At 46.8% G+C, this 22,514-nt stretch overlaps 2 protein-coding genes across 2 annotated transcripts; one reads left to right on the top strand and one right to left on the bottom strand.

Annotated features, from left to right (window-relative positions):
• Positions 1-6,019: 6,019 nt before the first annotated feature.
• Positions 6,020-11,997, bottom strand: pmela (premelanosome protein a; the record flags this gene model as incomplete). Its single annotated transcript, XM_079747694.1, has 12 exons — positions 6,020-6,167; positions 6,405-6,495; positions 6,730-6,935; positions 7,067-7,169; positions 7,282-7,443; positions 7,564-8,466; positions 8,608-8,892; positions 9,127-9,288; positions 9,797-9,937; positions 10,498-10,644; positions 10,884-10,979; positions 11,940-11,997. 12 exons carry the CDS (start codon positions 11,995-11,997, stop codon positions 6,020-6,022), a joined length of 2,502 nt encoding a protein of 833 aa, XP_079603820.1.
• A 3,000-nt stretch (positions 11,998-14,997) lies between these two features.
• cdk2 (cyclin dependent kinase 2) lies at positions 14,998-21,705 on the top strand. Its single transcript, XM_079748713.1, has 7 exons — positions 14,998-15,326; positions 16,105-16,182; positions 16,270-16,387; positions 18,058-18,228; positions 18,342-18,443; positions 19,603-19,806; positions 20,892-21,705. Exons 1-7 carry the CDS (start codon positions 15,211-15,213, stop codon positions 20,994-20,996), a joined length of 894 nt encoding a protein of 297 aa, XP_079604839.1. The 5' UTR covers positions 14,998-15,210; the 3' UTR covers positions 20,997-21,705.
• The last annotated feature ends 809 nt before the right edge of the window (positions 21,706-22,514 follow it).

The raw sequence follows: 22,514 nt of genomic DNA on the forward strand, positions 1-22,514 counted from the left end.
AGAGGCTCTGGGGTTTTATACCCTGGACGCATCCTGCTGCCTCACGTCTCCTCCTCCTCCTCCTCTCTCCTCCCCTCTGCCGCTCTCAGCCCCACCCTCAGACCCGTCATCCTCATCTCTAGTTCCCCGCTGCCCGTCGGCCCCTCCCCTCGTCCTCTGGTGAGACCAGCCCCATCGGTCCAGTCTCTCTCTCTCTCTCTCTCTCTCTCTCTCTCTCTCTCTCTCTCTCTTTCTCTCTGCTGCTCTATGCCAGTTCCATCCTGTCTCCATCGCACTGGGACATGAAGACGGACAGATGGGCAGTGTGTCCTCCGTGCGTTGCTCTGATACCTAAAGAGGTCTCCTTGTCCTCACCACTTGGATGGATGCCTAATCAAATGCTTCCTCTAATGCTGAGTTGAGACTATTATCAATACATACTAAGGCCTTTCTCTGGGAGGCTTTGGGCCTTCATAGAGCCTAAATGCTACCGCAGATTAACCTGCTCTGTCATTCTTTTCATTCCTCCTGAATTCTCCTTCCTTTCTCCCTTTCCTTCCATCCTTTCCGCCATCCTTTCCGCCCTTGTCCCCCCCTCTCTCCGATAATGGAGCGCAGTATTGACGTTATGATGGGAAATGGCAGAACCGTGACTGTGCAGTTATTCTATCCCTTAGAACTAGTGTGCATTACATCCAGTAATCCTGGGTGGCTTATTGATATTTAATAACTCATGCCTTTAATGAGCTTAGTTCCAGCAGAAGAAGAGGAAACTATTATTGTATTGGACGTTTATTTCACATTTATATTAGCCAGCCGGAGAATACTTTTTTTCTTTCTTTACTTTTAATGGAAAAAAAGGGAAGTTCATAAGTAGGATAACTGTACACACACAAGTCACAAGTACACTCCATGGACAGCTGTTGTACAATACATAGTAGTGCTAATGATAATAGTGGACAGAGTAGTGCTAGTGATAAAGGTGCCAAATATTAGTGCTAATCGTATTTGTTTTTACTGACAAATTCTTGAATTTCTAATTATTAAAACTAATTATTGTAACTCTTTCAACCAGTCTATGTACAGCATTGCAGCAAATATGATACATGTTTACACAGATGTACCATACTGTGGGTGTGCGTGTGGGCGTGAGTGTGGGTGTCTGTGTGTGTGTTTGTGTTTGTGCGTGTGTGCCTGTGTGTGTTTTTTCTTTGCATGTCCATGTGTGCATCTCTGCGTGTGTGTGTGTGCCTCTCTGCCTGTGTGTGTGTGTGTGCGTGCCTGTCTGCATGCGTGTGTGTGTGTGTGTGTGCCTGTGCGTTCCTTTGTGTTTGTGCATTTCTGTGTGTGTGTATGTGGCTCTATTTAAAACGCTGACTGGCTGATGATCCGATATACAGTAACGGTAACGTACTGCTGTACATGCGCTCTTCTCACTGGGTGGGGTCCTTTCTCCCGCTCCTCCACCCTTCTCCCCTCGCATGCAGCCCTCTCTCCATGCTTACTTTAATTAATTATAACGTCCACACAAGTCATATGAAGGATAATTGATGGCCAGGCAATAGCCATGTTTCTCCACCATTAACCTGCTACTGCGGGGGCCCCATTAGAGCCCTTAGTTTAATGAAAAAGCTTCACACACAAGTGGCCGGCTTCCTGGCCTCCCCATCCCTCTGGGAGGACCGCAGCCCACGTGACGCCAATAAAAGCTCTCCCTTTCTCCCCCTGGATCTCTTCCTCTTCATCTCTGTCTCCTCTCGCTCTCTCTCTCTCCCCCCCCCTCTCTCTTATCTCTGTCTCCTCTCTCTGCCTTTCTCTTTCTCTTCATCTCTGTCTCCTCGCTCTCTCTCTCTCCCCCCTCTCTCTTATCTCTGTCTCCTCTCTCTGCCTTTCTCTTTATCTTCATCTCTGTCTCCTCTCTCTCGCTCCCCTCTAACTCATCTCCGTCTCTCTGTATCCTCTCTCTCCCCATCCCTCCCGTCTTTCCTCTCTTCCTCTTTCTCCTTTCTCCCTCTTTGACTCTCTATTCTTTATTTCCTTTCTATCTCACCTCTAACTGTCTCTATGAATGTGGGAATTGATGTCTCTCTCTCTCTCTCTCTCTCTCTCTCTCTCTCTCTCTCTCTCTCTCTCTCTCTCTCTCTCTCTCTCTCACACACACACACACTTCACAGACACACTAACACAAAGTCCCTGTTAGCGTTCTGGGGAAGCTGTTCAGGACATCTGGTTCCTCATAACAAACGTCCTCTGGAGCTTTAATCATATCAGCCTCATGGCCAATAACTCTTCTAACGCTCCACTCTGAGTCTCTCTCTCTGCCTGTCTGGCTGCTCTCTGCCTGTCTGTCTTCTCTCTGCCTGTCTGTCGGCTCTCTGCCTGTCTGTCTGCCCTCTACCTGTCTGTGTGCTCTCTGCCTGTCTGTCTGCCCTCTACCTGTCGGTCTGCCCTCTGCCTGTCTGTCTGCTTTTTGCCTATCTGTCTGCTCTATGTCTCTCTCTGATCTATATCTGTCTGTCTGCTCTCTGCCTGTCTGTCTGCTCTATGTCTGTGTCTGTTCTCAGTCTGTCGTCTACTCTATATCTATCTGTCTGCTCTCAGTATATCTGTCTGATCTCAGTCTGTCTGTCTGCTTTCTGTCTGTCTTTGTCTCCTGCAACAGGGCATCACGCAGTGTCTAACTTCTTTGGATATCAATAAAGTTAGATCTTCTAATAAAGTTAGATCTTCAATATCAATGAGCCATTGTGGATGTTGGATTTGTGAACAGAGCTCAAGAAAGGTTAAGTGATTGTTTGTATTGTGCAAAAGGAAATCACAAGAGACTCTATAAACAAAATCTGAAGGACCTTTCCTGGTCCGTTCAGAAGAACCTTTCCTGGTCTGATCTGAGGAACCTTTCCTGGTCCGTTCAGAAGAACCTTTCCTGGTCTGATCAGGAGAACCTTTCCTAGTCCGTTCAGAAGAACCTTTCCTGGTCTGATCTGAGGAACCTTTCCTGGTCCGTTCAGAAGAACCTTTCCTGGTCTGATCAGGAGAACCTTTCCTAGTCCGTTCATAAGAACGTTTCCCGGTCTGATCAGGAGAACGTTTCTTGGTCCTTCTAAAGAACCTTACCTAGTCCAATCAGAAGGACCTTTCCTGGTCTGATCTGAAGAACCTTACCTAGTCCAATCAGAAGGACCTTTCCTGGTCTGATCTGAAGAACCTTTCCTGGTCTGAACTGAAGGACCTTTCTTGGTCTTCTCTGAAGGTCCATTTGCTGCAGTGAATTCAGTCCTCTCTTTCTCTGCACTGCAGTGTGTCATGTGACCTGCATGTCAGCCGCACTCTGTTCTCAACACATGGTCATAACTAAAACACGTGTGCGAAGTACACTGAAATAAACGTTGTGAAAAGTGTCTGTGTTCGCTCTGTTGTGTACAAGCCTTCACAAAAAGAGATGAACAGACTCTTATAGCCACAACTTTTATAAACACTGTTGTGTATCAAGCCCACACAAACAGATGTAAGGACTCTTATAGCCACGTCCTTTATAAAGTCTTTTGTGTCTTCAGCCAGCACATACAGTATGTACAGACTCTTGTGGCACACCCTTTTAAACGCGGGCGTCTCCCCTCTGTTGCACTGCCACCGTGTGGACACTGTTTGGAAGTGTTGCAATCACACAAATGCATCGCTTATGTCGTGGGATGGGGAAATACCGCCAAACTCCATCCAATACTGTAATATTTTAAGAAATATACGAAATGCGCAAAATACTCTTTCCAATCACATCCTTGTCCCGGTTTTAAACAGGATTCAAGTACAAGTACAACTCATTATTTTCCATCACCATGTCTCCACGGGTCTTCTGTCTCCACACCACACCCATCAGCCTCACTCCTTCTCATGGGTTCCTTCTTTAGTGGTTCAGGTTTCACCTCCTTGCTGACTGAGCACTTATCTGTTGAATACGGCAGAATGCGTCGGGCTGGAGCTCTCATCTTCCCAGGCTGCTCAGATGTCCGCCGTAGTATGTGAGCCTTTTCTCTCCATCTCCCTCCTCGTGGAGCCCAGGAGCAACACGCATGTCAGTGATATCTCTGTCTCACACATGTAGAAACCTCTATATTATACATTACTCCTACCACCATCTTGTAAGTAGAACATGGAAGGATTCCTGGACTTCTGAAGGGAGGATCTATAATATCAAGGTTCCTCTGATGTATGTCAGAGAGAGCTTGTTATGACCCGTGGTCATAGTTTAGTGTATGTGTTTGTGTTGATGTCCCTTCTTGTGTTCATGTTTCCTGGCATGCCAGCCTATTGCTACGTTTGTTTGAGTTGATTGGATGATGAGTTAATCGATACTACTGACTGGCTTGCCAGGTGGCAGCTAGGTTTGTGTTCACGGGAGTTTCAGTTGTCCTACTAAGTTTTGTTTAATTAAATGTAAAAAAAAACATCTACTGTTTGAAGAGCTTAATTTGTGGGAATCTGAGTAGGGAGTGGAGAACTTCCGTGTTACCGGCCGTTCCCCTCGGCCGGCCGTGCCATAGCTGGTGGATGATGGGATGGTGCACTATGTATTGATCTGTCTGGGTTGATCTGGGTTCCAGACAAGCTGAGTTGCTCCCCTCATATCCTGTTCAAACTGGCTCTTGTGCCCAGTCATCTGGGCTGGGAGGACTCACCACAACGCTGCTCTTAGTGGCTCAACTAAGAAAAGCTTGCATTGAGACTAAACATCGAATGATACGCTTATGGCCTTCAGTTTGCTACTCAGGAGGATGTGGTCAGGGGCCGGAAATGTTAATGGTTTTTCAAATATTTGAATGGTCAGTGGAAATATGACGTTCTGTATATGTTCAAATATGTTAGTGGTCTGCCAAAAGATGCTAGCTTTGGTGCCGCCAAAGCTAAATATCTGGTTTGTAGATTGGTGTGACACTGTGATCAAAGATGGCAATACGCTACAATACACGAAACCAGCCACCCACCCTGTAGTGGAGTGCTGAGAATGATCCATACGGCTGTATTGATAGTTCACCTAGACTCTGCATCCCCCCTTGGACCAGGTCTCTCGCAATCAGAACCTCCTTAGGATGTGTCTGAGGCCAGGGAAGATGTGGCAGCCGTGGAGAAGGATTGAGACAAGGTCAGGGATGACGTCTTTAGGGTTAGGATTAGGTTTAGGTTTAGGTTAAGGGTTAGGGTTAGGGTTAGGGTCACGGTTCGGGTAAGGGTTGGTGTTAGGGTTAGGGTTTGGTTTAGTGTTAGGTTGAAGGTCAGGGTTAATGTTAGGGTTAGGTTTGGGTAAGGGTTTGGGTTAGGGGCAGGGTAAGGTTTAGGGTTAGCTTAGAGTTAGGGTAAGGTTTTGGGTTAGGTTTGGGTTAGTGTTAGGATTAGAGCAGGAGAAGATGGAGAGGTAACCAACAGTAACTGGTTGAGCGTACTCATATTTTTCTCCTTGCTGTCGTGATCATAATGTAAGTTAATAGATTAAACTAATAATATAATACTCTAAGTTAGTATAATGTTAGAATGGACAGAGGTCACTATTTAATTAATGTATGATCAAATGAATAGGAAATTAAGGAAATTTTAAGAAAAACAAGATGATGAAACACGATGATGTAAGTCTTAAACTTTTATTAAGTACGGCAAACACTGGAAAGGGCATATGATTTAAACTACATTGGAATAGGAATTGAAAAGAGGTTAACATTAATAATGGTGATTCTTCTCTAAGGACTTAGTACGTCACAAATAAGTTAAAAAACAATTAGTGCCATTAAATAAAAAATAAGTGGAGTCAAAATAAATACAAGATTTTCTCACAACGGAAGCATTTATTGACGCCCATCCATGGAAATTATTTTATTTCATCTGCAAATGAAGTTATTCCATTTCTGCATCTGGTCGTTGAACACGTTCACAGGGGATTGTGCGAAGGTGTGTTTCCGTCAGGTTGTGTTAGAACAGGGGCCTACACGTTGGGCTATAGTGTGAGCCTGTCCTCAGGGGAAGGGGGTGGGGTTGTGATGGCAGCCTGGCCCTAGACGCCTCGGCTCTGGAGCAGGGGACGACTCTCTCCGGGAGACTGGCGGCTCAGTAGGTTCCACAGCAGCAGGGGCACCGATGTGATGGTATTGACCCCACTGCCCTCACCCTCCTCTCGCAGGGGCTGGTACTGCTTCACCCGTCTGTGGAGAGGAGGGGAGGTGAGATGAGGGATTGTCATTGGCTTAAGGATAGCTCACCTGTGCATCAATCTCATTGCTCGAAAGATAGCCCACCTGTAAATCAATCTCATTGGTCTAAAGATTGCCCACCAGTACATTAATCTCATTGATTGAAAGATTGCCTACCTTTACATCAATCTTATTGGTGGAATAATAGCTCACCTGTACACCAATCTCATTGGTCGAAAGATTGCTCACCTGTACATCAGTCCAATGGTGCCCATGATGCCCACGATGACCATGACTCCCAGTACAGTAGCGGCGGTGCCGGCAGGAGAACCCGATGAACCTGTGGTTCCAGTGCACAGAGTGAGACAACAATAACTCCCAAGCTCTCAGCTTCCTGAGGAGACGCAGATGGGCACTCTCTCTTTTTATAAGTCTATTAAAAAATCAATCCCACCATACCCAGGGGCACCTCACTGTACCATCAATAAGATATGATTTGACGTATTGTATGACTGCACTTAAAATATTGTAAAAAAATAAATTAACTAAAAGATAAAAAATTAACCCCACGTACCGACGGTGACGCTGACTCTGGCGCTGGTCACGGCGAGGCTCACGTCGTTGGTGAGCGACACGTTGACGCAGAACTCGCCGGAGCCGTTGAAGAACTGGCGGAGGACCAGCTGGCAGTCCGGGGACGGCAGCGCCACGCCGCACACCGTCTCCACGGGCGTCACGCAGTCGGCGTCGGAGACCACGGTGCACACCTCACTGGGCAGGCTGCGGGAGGTCACATGACACAGTGGGAATACATCCGGACCGACCGCAGTGCTGTGTTAAGTCCCTGCTGACTGAGGGTAACCCAGCAGCACTGAGTAGGAAGGGGAAGAGATTCGGCCGTGATTCCTCACCTTCCTTGACAGCTGATGGTCAGGTCCACGGCATTCTGCCCCAGCTCAGTCGTCTGGGACACCACGTTGGAAACTTGTAGGATCTCCACACTCTCTATGCCCTCTGTAGTGTAGAGGGGCCAAGAAGAAGACAACCATGAAGACCTTCCCATCCACTTACGACGACCCGAGTACCATGCATCGAATTCAGAACGCAAACGCTTGGCTTCACTCACGGATGATCTCCACCGAGGTGGCCAGGGAGCCGTAGCGGTAGACGGTGCAGTCTGCGGGGGCTTCGGGGGCCTGTCTCTTGGTCAGGACCAGCGCCACCTGGGCAGGCTCGTTCTCCGCGGTGACCTCCACCTCAGCCGCCAACTCCACCGCGACTACGCCAACTTTTTTTCGGGGTGAAAATGGAAGATCGTTTTTCGGATGTTTAACAGAGTTATGTGGCCTGAGATGCTGGGAAAGTTGATGGAATGGGAGTAATGTAACGTGTGAACATAATTGGTCACCTGTTGGGACTGCGCCCTCATTGAATTCGACCTCTGCTACTTCCGCCTCAGCGTCGACCGCGGGTGCGACCTCCACGACCACTTCGGTGCTCTCAGTGGCAGCAGGTACCAGGACGTTATCGGCCGGGGCTGCCTCTGTTACCACGGCAACCGCCTCCACCTGCTCCACTGCCTCCACTGGAGCGGCAGTGGCAGCCTCCACCACCAGGGCTTCTTCTGCCTCCACGGCCACGCCATCGACCGCGACAGCGACGACAGCCGCATCGGTGGGGACAGCGGTTTCATCTACAGCGGCCACAGCGGCCTCAACAGCTACTTCTGCCTCAGGGGCCACGGCGGCCTCAACAGCCTCTTCTGCCTCAGGGGCCACGGCGGCCTCAACAGCCTCTTCTGCCTCAGGGACGACGACAGCTGCCTCAACAGCCACTTCATCTCCAGCGACCACAACGGCCTCAACAGCCTCTATGGTTGCCGGGGTCACAGCGGCTTCGACCACCTCTTCACCTGCAGGGGCGACAGCTGCCTCAACAGCCACTTCATCTCCAGCGACCACAACGGCCTCCACAGCATCTACGGTTTCAGGGGCAACAGCGGCCTCTACGACCTCTTCATCTCCAGGGGCCAGGACGACCTCCACAGCCTCTCCTGCTGCAGGGACGACAACGGCCTCTTCATCCCCAGGCACCACAACGGCCTCAGTGGCCTCTACGGTTTCCGGGGCCACGGCGGCGTCTGCCTCCCCCTCTGCTGCAGGGGCCACGGCAGCCTCGGCTTCTGTGTCCACAGCGAGGTCGGTCCCGGGCTGGACGGAGGCAGCGAGGGCCAGGTCGTCAGCTGGGATTGGGCTCGGGGTGGAGGCCACTACAACGACTACAGGGGCAGCTGAGGGAGCGACTGGGGCCACTGAGGAAGGTAAAGTGAGAGGTTTAATGGGTGACGGACAATACCTATAATATATATTTCAAAAGTAGCAAAGAGTGGTAAAAGGAGGATGAGTGGGAGAACAAACAGCAGGATTTGGATGTTGAGTTCATGGCATCGTACCGGTGGTGGTCTCGGCACAGGCGTTGGGAATGGTGGCCATCAGGACCACCTTGGGTTTGTAGGCGCCTGGTGACAGGTAGGTGTGAGTCACGCTCAGGTCCCTGGAGATGAGGGTCCCGGTCTGGTCCCCAAAGTCCCAGTTGAAGGTGATGTCGGAGGAGCCCAGGTACTGGCTTGGATCGTGGAGCCGGACGTTGAAGGCGATAGCTCGGTTCTGGATGAAGCTCTGGTCGTTCTGGTTGACGTCGTTGATCTGGCTGAGGGAGATGGTGAAGGGGATTTGGTCTGAGGGTGAGGAAACGAGACGTTAGGGTATAACCATGAGATGATAGAGGAGTTGCAGGGTGTTGATCATAGAGGAGTATAACATGGTCGATTATAATGTACACCAAGCTATGTAAGGTTTTATGAGTTTTGTAAGGATTAAGATTTTATCAATTTGTAAAGGCCTGTAGTCTCAGAACACCTAGTCAACCCTTTAAAGTTAAGTTAAACATGTATTGTAATAAGTGCTCTAACCGGTGATGGAGAACTGTGTGGAGGCATAGCCGAGGGGGATGAACTGGTCGTCTCCACGGCTGTGGTAGATGACCACCTCCATTTTGTAGGAGCCCAGCGGGACGTTGAGGGTGTCAATGCTGAGGGAGGAGGAGGGGCCATCGGCCACCTGCCAGAAGCGACCTTTGGAGGAAACCAAACCACTCATAAGAACACTAGAAGCTGTCGACTGAGCTGGAGCAGTCAGTTGAGCGACACTTCTGAATCTTTAACATCGTCTCTGGACTCTAGCTGTACAATTCATTTCCATACACAGATATTGTCCATTTCTAAAAAACTAATTTTGTTAAAAGATGATAGATATGGGGAACAAAAATACTTTTATGTTTCATTACTTCACTGGGGTTGATAAAACATTGGGCAAATCATAAAATATGTAATTTTTTCGTTAAAAATCATTGCTATGCCGATAGATCATGACACGATAAAGAGAGATACAATGTTCAACATGCAAATTAGAATGACTACGTCTCAACAACGAGTTTTAGGTCATCTTTTTGAATATCTGGCCGGGGACAACGGATGCAAACAAGCCTTTTAGGCTAACTCTGGCTCACTTACAGTTTCGCTGTTGATTAGTGTGCAATGACCCTGAAATAAACCAAGAAATAAAAAATAAAAAAATCTGTACCCCAAGTTTTCCACACAAACACGTAGCGGGGCTTCCGGTCCTGAGTCCTGTTGAAGGGGGAGCCGTCCGGGAACACCCCGACTCCTCTGCCGCCTGAGGCCCGGTCAGCGTACACCGCCTGCCCCTCCACATAGTCCCGCCCTGGAAGGGACCAATCAGAAGAGTACAAACAATGAACCAGGATGCAACGCCAAAAGGCCCGGAGAGCAAGGCCTGAAGGTGATGGATGACCAAGAGAATGATGACCTGGCCCCTTAATGTACAAACTTATTGTATGTTGTACGTCCTGGCACTTAATGTACACACTTATTGTATGTTGTACGTCCTGGCACTTAATGTACACACTTATTGTATGTTGTACGTCCTGGCACTTAATGTACACACTTATTGTATGTGGTACGTCCTGGCACTTTTAAATAGTACACAGCATGGTGTAGCATCTTATCCTAGCTATCTTTGATGTGTATGGGGAATGGGTTAACATAGTGATTGTTAGTGCTTGGCACTTGGTTCTATGAACATCCTTACTGTACCGACAGAGATGTATTATTGTTTCACTATCTTCTGACAAATGTACTTATTGTAAGTCGCGTTGAATAAAGTCGGCTGCTCAAAGCCCTGAATGTAAATGTAAATATAACAGTGTTCCCATGTCATAAAAGCGTAAAAAACGATCTCAAAGAAAGGAGAAGATGGCTGACCGTCGACGGTGCAGTTCCTGGCCCAGACCACCTGACCGTCGGGGAGCACGGATTGGTTGGTGGGGAAGTGGAGGTCGATGTTGAAGGTCGCCTTGGCACCCGTCAGGGTGGGCGCGTCGTTACGGACTTCAAAGGATATGTTACCGCCTTGAACCCAGCCATGGGAAGAAGATAAACGACGTCAATGTGGAACATTTAGGTAAACATCAGTTCTAAACATACAGGAAATAACCCACGGGATTATAGTGCACATCGATCTGAAGAAATCTAGGGTTTTCTGAGTTTTATAAGGATTAACATTTGACCAATCTGTAAAGGCCCATAGTGTCAGAACACCTAATGAAACCTTTTAAGAGTTAAACATAGATTGTAATAAGTGTTCTCACCAGTCCAACAGTTTCTGAATCTTGAGTCTCCATCTCTCCATACGGGGTACATTCTTGAGTTCCATGAACGAAACCGTGTGAACTGAACCTTAGACCCTGAAAGACAAAATATATGATGCCTTCTGAACGCACCTAAAGGGTTTTGCAATATATGATTCAGCCTGTAACACAAAAATCACATGTTCTATTTGAAAATTCCTTAAGGCCCAATTTCTAAGAGATGTTTTGTTTATTCTTTCAAATTTTCCTATGCAAATCCACTTAAATGTTTTGATTTTAAATGTGGTGTTCTGTAAACTTGGCAGGCAGAGTGAACATGGCACAATGGTAAATGGTGAAGGTATGACGTGTGTTGAGGTCTAGGGGCGCCAGTCACAAGACCGGAATGAAACCCCCCAATCCTTTTCATGTGACCATCATCTGAGCGGCGGTAATCCCAGCGGTGGAATGAGAGCTCAGACGTGCAGCCACCTTCCCTTCAACTTGGCTGATGATCCGTGTGGGAAACCTCATCCACAACCTTACTCTAATCATTTGGTTTTACGCAAAGTATCCAAATCAGAGTAAACAAATTAAAAGTATCCTGAATGTAAACTAATAGGAAGATTCTAAGTTTCAGTTTTTAAATGATTGCTTTGAATTTATTTGAATTTGTGAAGAGCGGTGATTTGAGTGGCCATGAAATCAGTGTAAAATCTTAGATAAATTCACCACACACTTCAATGAATGGATTACTATAGTCTCAAAGAGAACACACATAACCTAACAAGCGTGAGACCACTAGTTGACATGGAGGTTAAGATGATTAGTAACATTGGTCACATCTAATTAAACTACATGATGCCTTTGAGCAAAATGAGGAAGCACAAATTCTCAAACCATTAACAAGCAACAAGCAAGTATTGTTTGTTCAGGAGGTGTTAATACCATCGTTTTTTTGTCACAGTGGCGAAACAAATCAATGAAACACATTGGGAATTTAGTGAGCAAGACAAATAAGCATGCAACCATTGATCAGATCCAACCATGCTATCAAGGAACTGGAGATGTACTCACTTGCCACAGTTGTAGATGTGAAAGCCAATACCAGAACCAACAGAGTTACCGTCCCCATTTTAGCACGACCGTCTGATCCTACTTCTCACCTGTTCTAAACAACTTCCAGACTGACGAAAGGGAGGACTTCTGAGCCTCTTTAAGAGAACCTCTGGTCCTGAATTAGCATAAACGTTCCTCTCATCTCTGACATCATCATCCAGGCTGCCCATTGGCCCCGCCCTCTTTGGTCAACTCTGGGTTCTGTTGTAACCGATCGGTTCTGTACTGTACTCCGATACATGTTATTGTTCAATGTTTATTGATAAACTCTTTGTTCTGTTGTAACTGATCGGTTGAGTACTGTACTCTAATAGTGGTCATTGATCAATATTTATTGATAAACTCTTTGTTCTGTTGTAATTGATCGGTTCTGTACTGTACTCTAATAGTGGTTATTGATCATTGTTTATTGATAAACTCTGGGTTCTGTTGTAACTGATTGGTTCTGTACTGTACTCCAATAGATGTTAGTGATCATTGTTCATTGATAAACTCTGGGTTCTGTTGTAACTGATTGGTTCTGTACTGTACTCCAATAGATGTTAGTGATCATTGTTCATTGATAAACTCTGGGTTCTGTTGTAACCGATCGGTTCTGTACTGTACTCTGATACATGTTATTGTTCAATGTTTATTGATAAACTCTTTGTTCTGTTGTAACTGATCGGTTGAGTACTGTACTCTAATAGTGGTTATTGATCATTGTTTATTGATAAACTCTGGGTTTTGTTGTAACTGATTGGTTCTGTACTGTACTCCAATAGATGTTAGTGATCATTGTTCATTGATAAACTCTGGGTTCTGTTGTAACTGATTGGTTCTGTACTGTACTCCAATAGATGTTATTGATCACTATTCATTGAGCAATCACAGTTTTGTTATTAGTTTCTTCTTTTAATAATCGTTCTGATCACATTTTGAGTCTTTGATTAATTTCAGATTTCTGATCTATTAGAATAAATGTATGTATTGATATATGTTCTAAGACATTATGCTAGGAAAGGAATATGTAAAATATATCTTTCTATAGACAAAACTTTTTAAAGCAGGAATTACATTCAATAAACAGATGTGGACCAAAATAGGTAGTACATGAATTCAAACGGTAAATAATGAGTTTAAAATAAAAAATATATTTATTTTTAATTTAACTAGAATGCTTGACACATTACTATGCATTCATTTTCTTCCAAAAAATAAATAATTTTGGAAGAAAATACAGTTAATACAGTGGGCCATGTCTGTGGCCCATCGAGGATTTAATGGAGCTGTCTTAGTCATGCAAATTATCACATCTGACCTTTGAGTCCGCAAGAGGGTCACAAGATGAGGGTGAGCATAGCCAATCAATAGCTTCCTTTTGTTCCCCGAGCACGGCGCGTCACAGAGCGTCTATCTGCAGGCCTTTCGTTGAGGCGGGGGCACATCGTTGTGAGCACCACACACCCGTGCTGCTTCATTGAGCCTAATTTATGTTTTCTTTAATTATAAGAAAGTGTTGTTTTCATAATTTAATGATAATGGTTAACGATAATAATACAGCATTTTATTTCTCATCTTGCGGAGTATTGTTTTTTCTATGCTGTGGGTAGAAACCCATATAATTGTACCTTTAATTAAGTAAATGAAATAAAGAGTAGGTTTTCCCATCTAATGAGAATCATTTAAAAGTCAGAGTAGACCCATTATGGCGCAATAATAATTATCCAACAGGTTACCTCTAACCCAGATCTTAATGAGTACATTACGAGTCCACTCTAAATGAGTGACTCCGGTGTCTACATAATAGATGGTGTGCTCCATAGGCCAGCAGGGAAGAGCGGTTCTCATTAGACCGAGCAGATGACCCGGGCCCTGGAGCGGAGCAGCCATGGCTGGAGAGCAGAGCTCAATGGGAACTCTGTCCGCCGGTCTCCGGGACCAGGAGGCTGAGCGCTGTCTCATGTCTGGGAGACCGCTGCAGCGAGCCTGCATGTGATCCCTCGTGTGCCTCTCTGACAACAGAGCTTACTGGTAAGTCCTCCCCGCGGAGCACCTGACCTGAAATACCACGAATACCCAGGCTTCACCCCCGAGTGAAGTCACGCTCAACGGGGACGGGATGTTACATGAAAAAAAGGGGTGAATTATTATTCTTATTTATATTTGTTAACGAAGAAGAATTTACCATTTCGGGAATATTTTAGAAAGAATATTCCTAAAATATTAAAAATAATGAGAGGCGATAATAATTGTGGTGAAATGTTATGCTTCTCTGCATGGAGCCATTGACCATGACTGGGGTAAAGTAGTATATAGCTTTATTATATAATTATTAAATTACTTATATATATAATCTTATTTGAAAAGAGGCCAACGTTCCAAAAGAGGCCGAAAAACAGACCTTAGGAGGAGTGTAAGTAATACTGTCATTGAGGACTCTCAAACTCGATAGGCCTCTTGAACACCGTAATACAGCCTATACTATGTTATCATTCACTTAATACAGTTATTGTTAATATTGTGGTCTGGGATCAGCATCCTCTGTGTTGAAGGTGACGTCACGGGACAGCTGCTCAAGTTTTCCAAGGGAGGCGGGGCCTGAAGTCACGTGAAAACCGCAGTTCCGTGAATGCTTGTTTTCAACTCCAGCACTTGCCGCTGACTCCGCTCTAACTCCCACAATTAGGATGTTTCACAATGACTTACAATAGGTCTTAAACTACCTTCCTACTATAATTTAATTTATAGTATGTTTTATAGTTAAGCTATACGATATATATGATATAGCTATATTCTATATAGTTATATCATGTATAGTTTAGCAAACGAACGGAAAAGTGTAGCAATACAGGGTTTGTCTAATTTTTGCCCCAGCCTGGCTGACATTGGCGTCCCGAAAGTGAACAAAAACAAGCGTACTCCGGGAGAAAGCGGGAACCGCTGATAGGTTCCACCCCGTTCAGAGTTGACGCGCGCTTATCCGTTTCTTTATTATTGTTTCACGTTAGCATTTACCCATGGCAGAGCTAACACTCTTACCGACAATTTGAGTCTGTCCAAAAAAAATCATAAGAAGTGTCTTTTATAGAGGAATTACAGCTGTGGGCCGTATAAGTAAAAAAAAATATATATATAATAACAAGTTAGACGGTGGATTTGTCGGTGGTTTTGGTCGTTGTAACGCCGCTGTGTAGCTAGTGTCTGTCGCAGTGCTGACTCCAGGAGAGCCGCGCCAGGAGCCTTCAGGATGGACTCGTTTCAGAAGGTGGAGAAGATCGGCGAGGGGACATACGGCGTGGTCTACAAAGCCAAGAACAAAGTCACGGGCGAGACGGTTGCCCTCAAGAAAATCCGACTCGACACGTAAGTCCTGGTGGCGTAACACTGCTGCTGTGGTAATACTACTTTTGCTGCTGCTGGGGTGACACTGCTGTGGGGTAACACTACTGCTGGCTGGGGTAACACTACTGCTGGCTGGGGTGACAGTACTGCTGGCTGGGGTGACAGTACTGCTGGCTGGGGTCACAGTACTGCTGGCTGGGGTCACAGTACTGCTGGCTGGGGTAACAGTACTGCTGGCTGGGGTAACAGTACTGCTGGCTGGGGTCACAGTACTGCTGGCTGGGGTAACAGTACTGCTGGCTGGGGTAACAGTACTGCTGGCTGGGGTAACAGTACTGCTGGCTGGGGTCACAGTACTGCTGGCTGGGGTCACAGTACTGCTGGCTCGGGTCACAGTACTGCTGGCTGGGGTAACAGTACTGCTGGCTGGGGTAACAGTACTGCTGGCAGGGCTAACAGTACTGCTGGCTGGGGTAACACTACTGCTGGGGTAACAGTACTGCTGGCTGGGTTAACAGTACTGCTGGCTGGGTTAACAGTACTGCTGGGGTAACACTACTGCTGGGGTAACACTACTGCTGGGGTAACAGTACTGCTGGCTGGGGTAACTACTGCTGGCTGGGGTAACAGTACTGCTGGCTGGGGTAAGCCTAATACTAATATCATTACGCTATAATTTGTCTCGTAATGGAAATATACTCTAGCGCTTTATCTTTTGTTAAGCCACAGAATGCGAGTATGCTGTTGTGTTCTGTGATGTCAAAGTCCAACATGTTGTTTTATACTTCCTGGTTACCAGGGAAACGGAGGGGGTGCCAAGCACGGCCATCCGGGAAATCTCTCTCCTGAAAGAACTCAGTCACCCCAACATCGTCAAGTAGGTCCTCATCTGTTTCCAGCCAGCACCAGGTGTAACGCCGAGGTGAAAGGCTGAGCTGACCCTTCTCCCCCCACCCCACCCCAGGTTGCTGGACGTCATCCACACGGAGAATAAGCTCTACCTCGTCTTCGAGTTCCTTCACCAGGACCTGAAGAAGTTCATGGACTCCTCCATCACCGGCGTCCCTCTGCCCCTGGTGAAGGTACACACAACCTTCATCCCTATGGGTTCTCTGGAAGATGAGACCGATCAGCTGGAACGTGTAGTCTGAATGTTACAGACTTATTGTATGTTGTACGTCCTGGCACTTAACCCATTTGTGCCAGCGGCTGCCGCACAGCAGCCGGCACAAATGGGTTAAACATAGTGTCTTCTGTTAGTAACCTTAATAGTGAACAATTGATAGTGATGTCAAAGTCCAACATGTTGTCCAACACTTCTTGTTCTATGAATACCTTTACTGTACTGAAAGCGATATAAGGTGTCTCTTTGTTGCCAAATGTACTTATTAACACATTTGCCAGAAGTACGTAAGTCGCATTTAGGGCTGCACGATAAATCGTTATAAAATCGCGATCTCGATACACCCCCGTGTCGATTTAAGTTTTAAATTAATCGATTAATTCAATTCTTTTTTTTTTATGAGCCGAGTCCAACTGACAAACGCGACTTTCTTCTGTGAGTTTAAAACATAGGTCCATGGTTTAAAAGCACTCCCAAGCGCTCTCTCCCTTCTAGGATCTGAGAAGGGCTTCACCCTCAGCCAATGACGAAGCGCCTTTTAGTCACGTGTTTCAATCATGGAGCAGCAGAGAGCGCAGTAGTTCGGAAAGATAGTGCGACTGCGAGTGCGACGAGATAAAAAGTGAAGACAAAATGGATTTTGATGATGAGGACCCAGCTACTAGTGGCGAGAATCAGCCAACCCCTCAGACACAAAAGGAACTCGTTCCAAAAAAAGGCTCGAATTCGGTGGTGTGGAAGTATTTCCGCTGTAGTATTTGTATTTGTTTTCGGCAAAACAACGAGGGTCAGTTTAAGGGATTTGCAAGGCATGCTTTGCGATCGTTGCAGCACCGCAAAGTAACACCACAAATCTATACCAGCACCTCAATCGTCACCACAAAGTGCAATATGATGAAGCTGTACAAGGCAAGAAAAAGTCTGAAAGTCGTCCAACATTAACAACACAGACATCCATTACTGACACCTTGCACAAGGCAACCCCATACCCACATAACTCCAGTAGGAGTAAGGAAGTAACGGACGCAATTGCTAACCATCTAGCAAAGGATATGATTATGGATATGGTGAAGATTAATCTTAATCTGGTGGGGCCAAAATACATCTGTATATCTACCGTTGTCTGTGTTGGTGAAGAAATACCTTTGCATTCCAGCTACCAGCTCACCTTCTGAGCGGCTGTTCAGTACAGCGGGCAACATTGTGACATGCCACCGTGCATCACTAAAGCCAGAGCATGTGGACAGACTTTTGTTTCTTGCCAGGAATCTTTAAGTGCCATGTTCAGGGTCACATATAGGGTCATATGAGAGGCCCATGTTCCAAAGAAAAGATTTGTGTTTTATTTATGCTTATGTATGTTAAAGTTGGTTCAGTATACTCGTTTTTGATACTGCACCTTTTTGTTGTCATGGTTCATGTGTGCAATAAAAAAAATAAATAAAAAGAAAATGTTTTTTTTATTTGTGAGAAAAAAATCGTGACAGGAAATCGTGATATCGATTCTAAGCAAAAAAATCGTGATTCACATTTTTCCCTGAATCGTGCAGCCCTAGTCGCATTGGATAAAAGCGTCTGCTAGACGCCCTGAATGTAAATGTAACGGTCTTCCCATGTCCCTCCTGGCAGAGCTACCTCTTCCAGCTGCTGCAGGGCCTTGCCTTCTGCCACTCCCACCGGGTCCTCCACCGGGACCTGAAGCCCCAGAACCTTCTTATCAACGCCCAGGGAGAGATCAAGCTGGCCGACTTCGGCCTGGCCAGGGCCTTCGGCGTGCCGGTCCGCACGTACACGCATGAGGTCAGAGGGGTCGGGGATCACAGCAGCCCCGTCCGGCTCCGCTGTTATCTCCTAGGGTTGGGGTAACGCCATATTGTTTCTACACCTCTACGCTGGGATGTCTCCCCCTGCAGGTGGTGACGCTCTGGTACCGAGCTCCGGAGATCCTCCTGGGCTGTAAATACTACTCCACCGCCGTGGACCTGTGGAGCCTGGGCTGCATCTTCGCTGAGATGGTACGTCCTTCAGTAGTGTGTAGCACACCGCTGTCCCCCCCCCCCCCCCCCCCCCCCCGTCTGTAGCGCCCGCCCGACCGCGAGGGTCCAGCGACGCACGCCAAGCCATGCTTCAAACAGTCTTTTATTGTGTGAAAGTGTGTGACTATTTATATAGAAAGATATTGCGTTCAAAATGAAGAATGTTCCATTAGTTTGCTGGACTATGATCTACAAATATATAAAAACATTACATCAGTACTTTTAACAGGTTTTAATTTAAGCTATTGTAAAAAAAGATTAAAAAATAAATAAAAAAATACATATTATTTTAACAAATACAACCTAGAACCTTTACACAAAGCGGAAAGCTTAATTATAATAATGATTATAAAACCATGAACTCCAAACGTTCTCCAAACGGAAGACGTTCCAACAGAAGGCTGACGTTCTCACCTCACGGCCACGCTCTCCCCCCTCTCCTCTCTCCCCCCTCTCCTCTCCCCCCTCCCCTGTCTCCCCTCTCTCCTCGCTCTCCCCCCTCTCCCCCCTCTCCCCTGTCTCCCCCCTCTCCTCTCTCTCCCCCCTCTCCCCTGTCTCCCCCCTCTCCTCTCTCTCCCCCCTCTCCCCTGTCTCCCCCCTCTCCTCTCTCTCCCCCCTCTCCCCTGTCTCCCCCCTCTCCTCTCTCTCCCCCCTCTCCCCTGTCTCCCCCCTCTCCCCTGTCTCCCCCCTCTCCCCTGTCTCCCCCCTCTCTCCTCTCTCCCCCCTCTCCTCTCTCTCCCCTGTCTCCCCCCACTCCCCTGTCTCCCCTGTCTCCCCCTCTCCCCCTCTCCTCTCTCTCCTCTCTCTCCCCTGTCTCCCCCCTCTCCCCTGTCTCCCCCCTCTCCTCTCTCTCCCCCCTCTCCTCTCTCTCCCCTGTCTCCCCTCTCTCTCCTCTCTCCCCCCTCTCCTCTCTCCCCTCTCTCCCCCCTCTCCCCTCTCTCCCCCCTCTCCTCTCTCTCCCCTGTCTCCCCCCTCTCCTCTCTCCCCTCTCTCCCCTCTCTCCCCCCGTTCCTCTCTCCCCCCTCTCCCCCTCTCCTCTCTCCCCTGTCTCCCCCTCTCCTCTCTCTCCCCTCTCCTCTCCACCCTCTCCCCTCTCCCCTGTCTCCCCTCTCTCCACCCTCTCCCCCCTGCCCCCCAGATCACCAAGCGGGCCCTGTTCCCCGGGGACTCGGAGATCGACCAGCTGTTCCGGATCTTCCGGACGCTGGGAACGCCGGACGAGACGGTGTGGCCGGGCGTCACCTCCATGCCCGACTACAAGCCCTCCTTCCCCAAGTGGGCGCGGCAGGACATGAACAAGGTGGTCCCCCCGCTGGACGAGGACGGCCGAGAGCTGCTGGCGGTAAGCTGCGCTAGGGGCTGGTAGCGGGTACTGGGTTATAGGTCGGGATCGACCGATATGGATTTTTTAGGGCCGATACCGATATCTTTTCATCAGCCTTAGCCGATAACTGATACGCCGATACCGATTTTCTTGAGTCGATATTTGGAGCCGATAATACCCTGGAAATCCAGAGTTCTCGCGAGAGTACAATTTGAATTTGCTCAGCGAGTCACTCTGGGAACGAGCAATATACTCTTGTATATTCTGGCCATCGATGTATCAATATAGGCGGGCCAAAAGCGTTGCTGTTTTACCGACCGGATACGGCAAGAGTCTTACCTATTGGTTAGCTCCACTGGTCTGGATACGTCACCCCTTGCATTCTTCTGATTGGTCATAGTGTTGTCCAATGTGTGTTATCCAGTGATATTTTCAAATGCATGCTTGGTGCCGCCCCTCGAGTTGGGCCATTTTCATTACTCGTTGCCAGACCCTACAGTTTTCTAGATGTGGGTCTGGATTTCCAGGCTAAGCCTCCCTCAATTAACATCATAAAAACGACACAATGATGATAACAAATGTTACAATGTCTCAATTTAAAAAAAATGAACATTTATTGAACTGTCTGTAAATAATGTCGAAGAAAATAATAATAAAAAATAATTTAAAAAAACCCCCAAAAAAACGGCCGATAGCTGAAAGAAATATCGGCCAATGCCGCTACACGTAAAAAACGCAAATATCGGCCGATAATATCGGTCGATCACTAGTTATAGGTCGGTCTCAATAAACGCCTGGGTTGGTTTGCTTAGCGGCAGGTCGTCTTACCCCACCGCTGCGGTCTCCTCCTCCTGGGACAGTGTGTCGCCCTCCAAGAGTAGTTCTGTTTTGTTATTTTCCGATATAGAAACCAGGCTGTAGCTCCTCTACTTGCCTACGCTCCTTAATGCCGTGCACCACACCCTGGTGGAGCAGGGAACTACAACGACACTAGTGAGCTGCTCTCCCTCAGTGTCGCACAGCGCCTTATTAACACAAGCCCTGATCCCCGGCCTCACCCTCTCACGATAATCCTCTCACCTTTGTCGTCTTTATCTTTCCAGCAAATGCTGAGTTACGACCCCAACAAGAGGATATCGGCCAAAAACGCTCTAGTCCACCGGTTCTTCCGCGACGTCACCATGCCCGTCCCTCACCTACGACTCTGAGGGTAAAAAACCTTGTTCTGGTTCCCACGACAACGGAGGGCCGCGGACCCCTGCTGCGCCACCTCTGTGTGTCCCCTCGGTCTCTCTCCAGCGGACGCGGGGGATGGGGCCGAGGCGACAAGACCAACCGGTGCCTTCTTGCTTCTCATTCCTCCAGCGTTCCTCAACTCAGTCCTGGGCCGGCGTTGTTCCCTGACCCCGATGTTGATGCCAGTTAAAATAACAGGAGTTCTCAAAACCGCGTGGTTGTGTTTGTTTGTGTGTGTTTGTGTGTGTGTGTGTGTGTTTCCTCTCCGCCCATTGGTGGATAACGTTGTTTGAGAAGTTTTTCCGGCACGGTTGCTGCTCTGTTCCTCGGTTGCGTTTTCCTGGGCGTTCCTGGATGCATGAGAACTTCAGCCTTCTGCCGGAACGTTTTCCGAGAATGTGCCGAGTTCATCGTTTTATAATTATTGTTATTATAATTCAGCGTTCCGCTTTGTGTAAAGGTTCTAGGTTTTATTTGTCAAGAGAATTTGTAAACTTTTAAAAGTTGTGTATTTTTTACAAATGCTTAAAATAAACATGTTAAAAGTACTCTGTTATTAATGTTTTTATATATTGGTAGATAAGTCTAGCTCACTAATTGGACATATTTAACTTTGAACTTAATATCTTTTTTGTATAAACTGTCACATCTTTCACACAATAAAAGATTGTTTTAAGCATGGCTGGCATGCATTTTATTTAATATTTCAGAATGTTATGTTATCAAATCTTAAGCTATTTTAGTCTACCTCCCCAGTTTCTCAAGGAATGGATTGCTCATTTTTAAGATCATTAGTCAGATGAGAGGAATCACAACCTAGAGGCAGCAGATTCTCTTACCAAGTTACTACGATTACTCTTGTGTGTTGAATATGTATGGATGCAGGAACATTGGAAACACTGCTTCTTTTGTAAAATACAGCTATGCATATGATTGGTATATGCTTTAGATTCTCAAACAATTGTGCGATATTTCTCGATTAACTAGTGTATACGCCGTAATCAACTGAAGCTCAACTCTGCGTGAACTTTACATTTTGAGCATCAATCTTGAAACTTTTCAACCTCTTGTATCAGGGTTCCACCTTGGTTTGAAGATGGAGGGGACAGAACTGGTCCACCGGGGATCCATGCAGTGTCTGGCTCCGACCAGCAGACGGCGCCCAAGGTTTGCCGTCTTAAAGTTTCTTACAAGAGCCTACATTTGGAGATTACTGAGATGGAGCGCTCTACATATTTCAAGATTAGATTCAAAAAATAAGCAAATATAGAGACCAATTTTTCAATTTCCTTTGACATTTTCGGTAGAGCATAACTAGATTGTTTGTTGAATAGGCCGTCTTCGGGTGGTTATTTGGCTCTGTCCATACATCAAGTTTTCAGCCACTTTCAAATATAATATACTGCGACAATGGTATGTAAAACCAATGAACTAGCGTGAGGTTCAGAGAAAGCTGCAGTAGTCTGCTAAGGAACTGTAAAGCTGGCCGT

Source organism: Pollachius pollachius (assembly GCF_949987615.1).
Source record: "Pollachius pollachius genome assembly, chromosome: 12".
Taxonomy (NCBI): domain Eukaryota; kingdom Metazoa; phylum Chordata; class Actinopteri; order Gadiformes; family Gadidae; genus Pollachius; species Pollachius pollachius.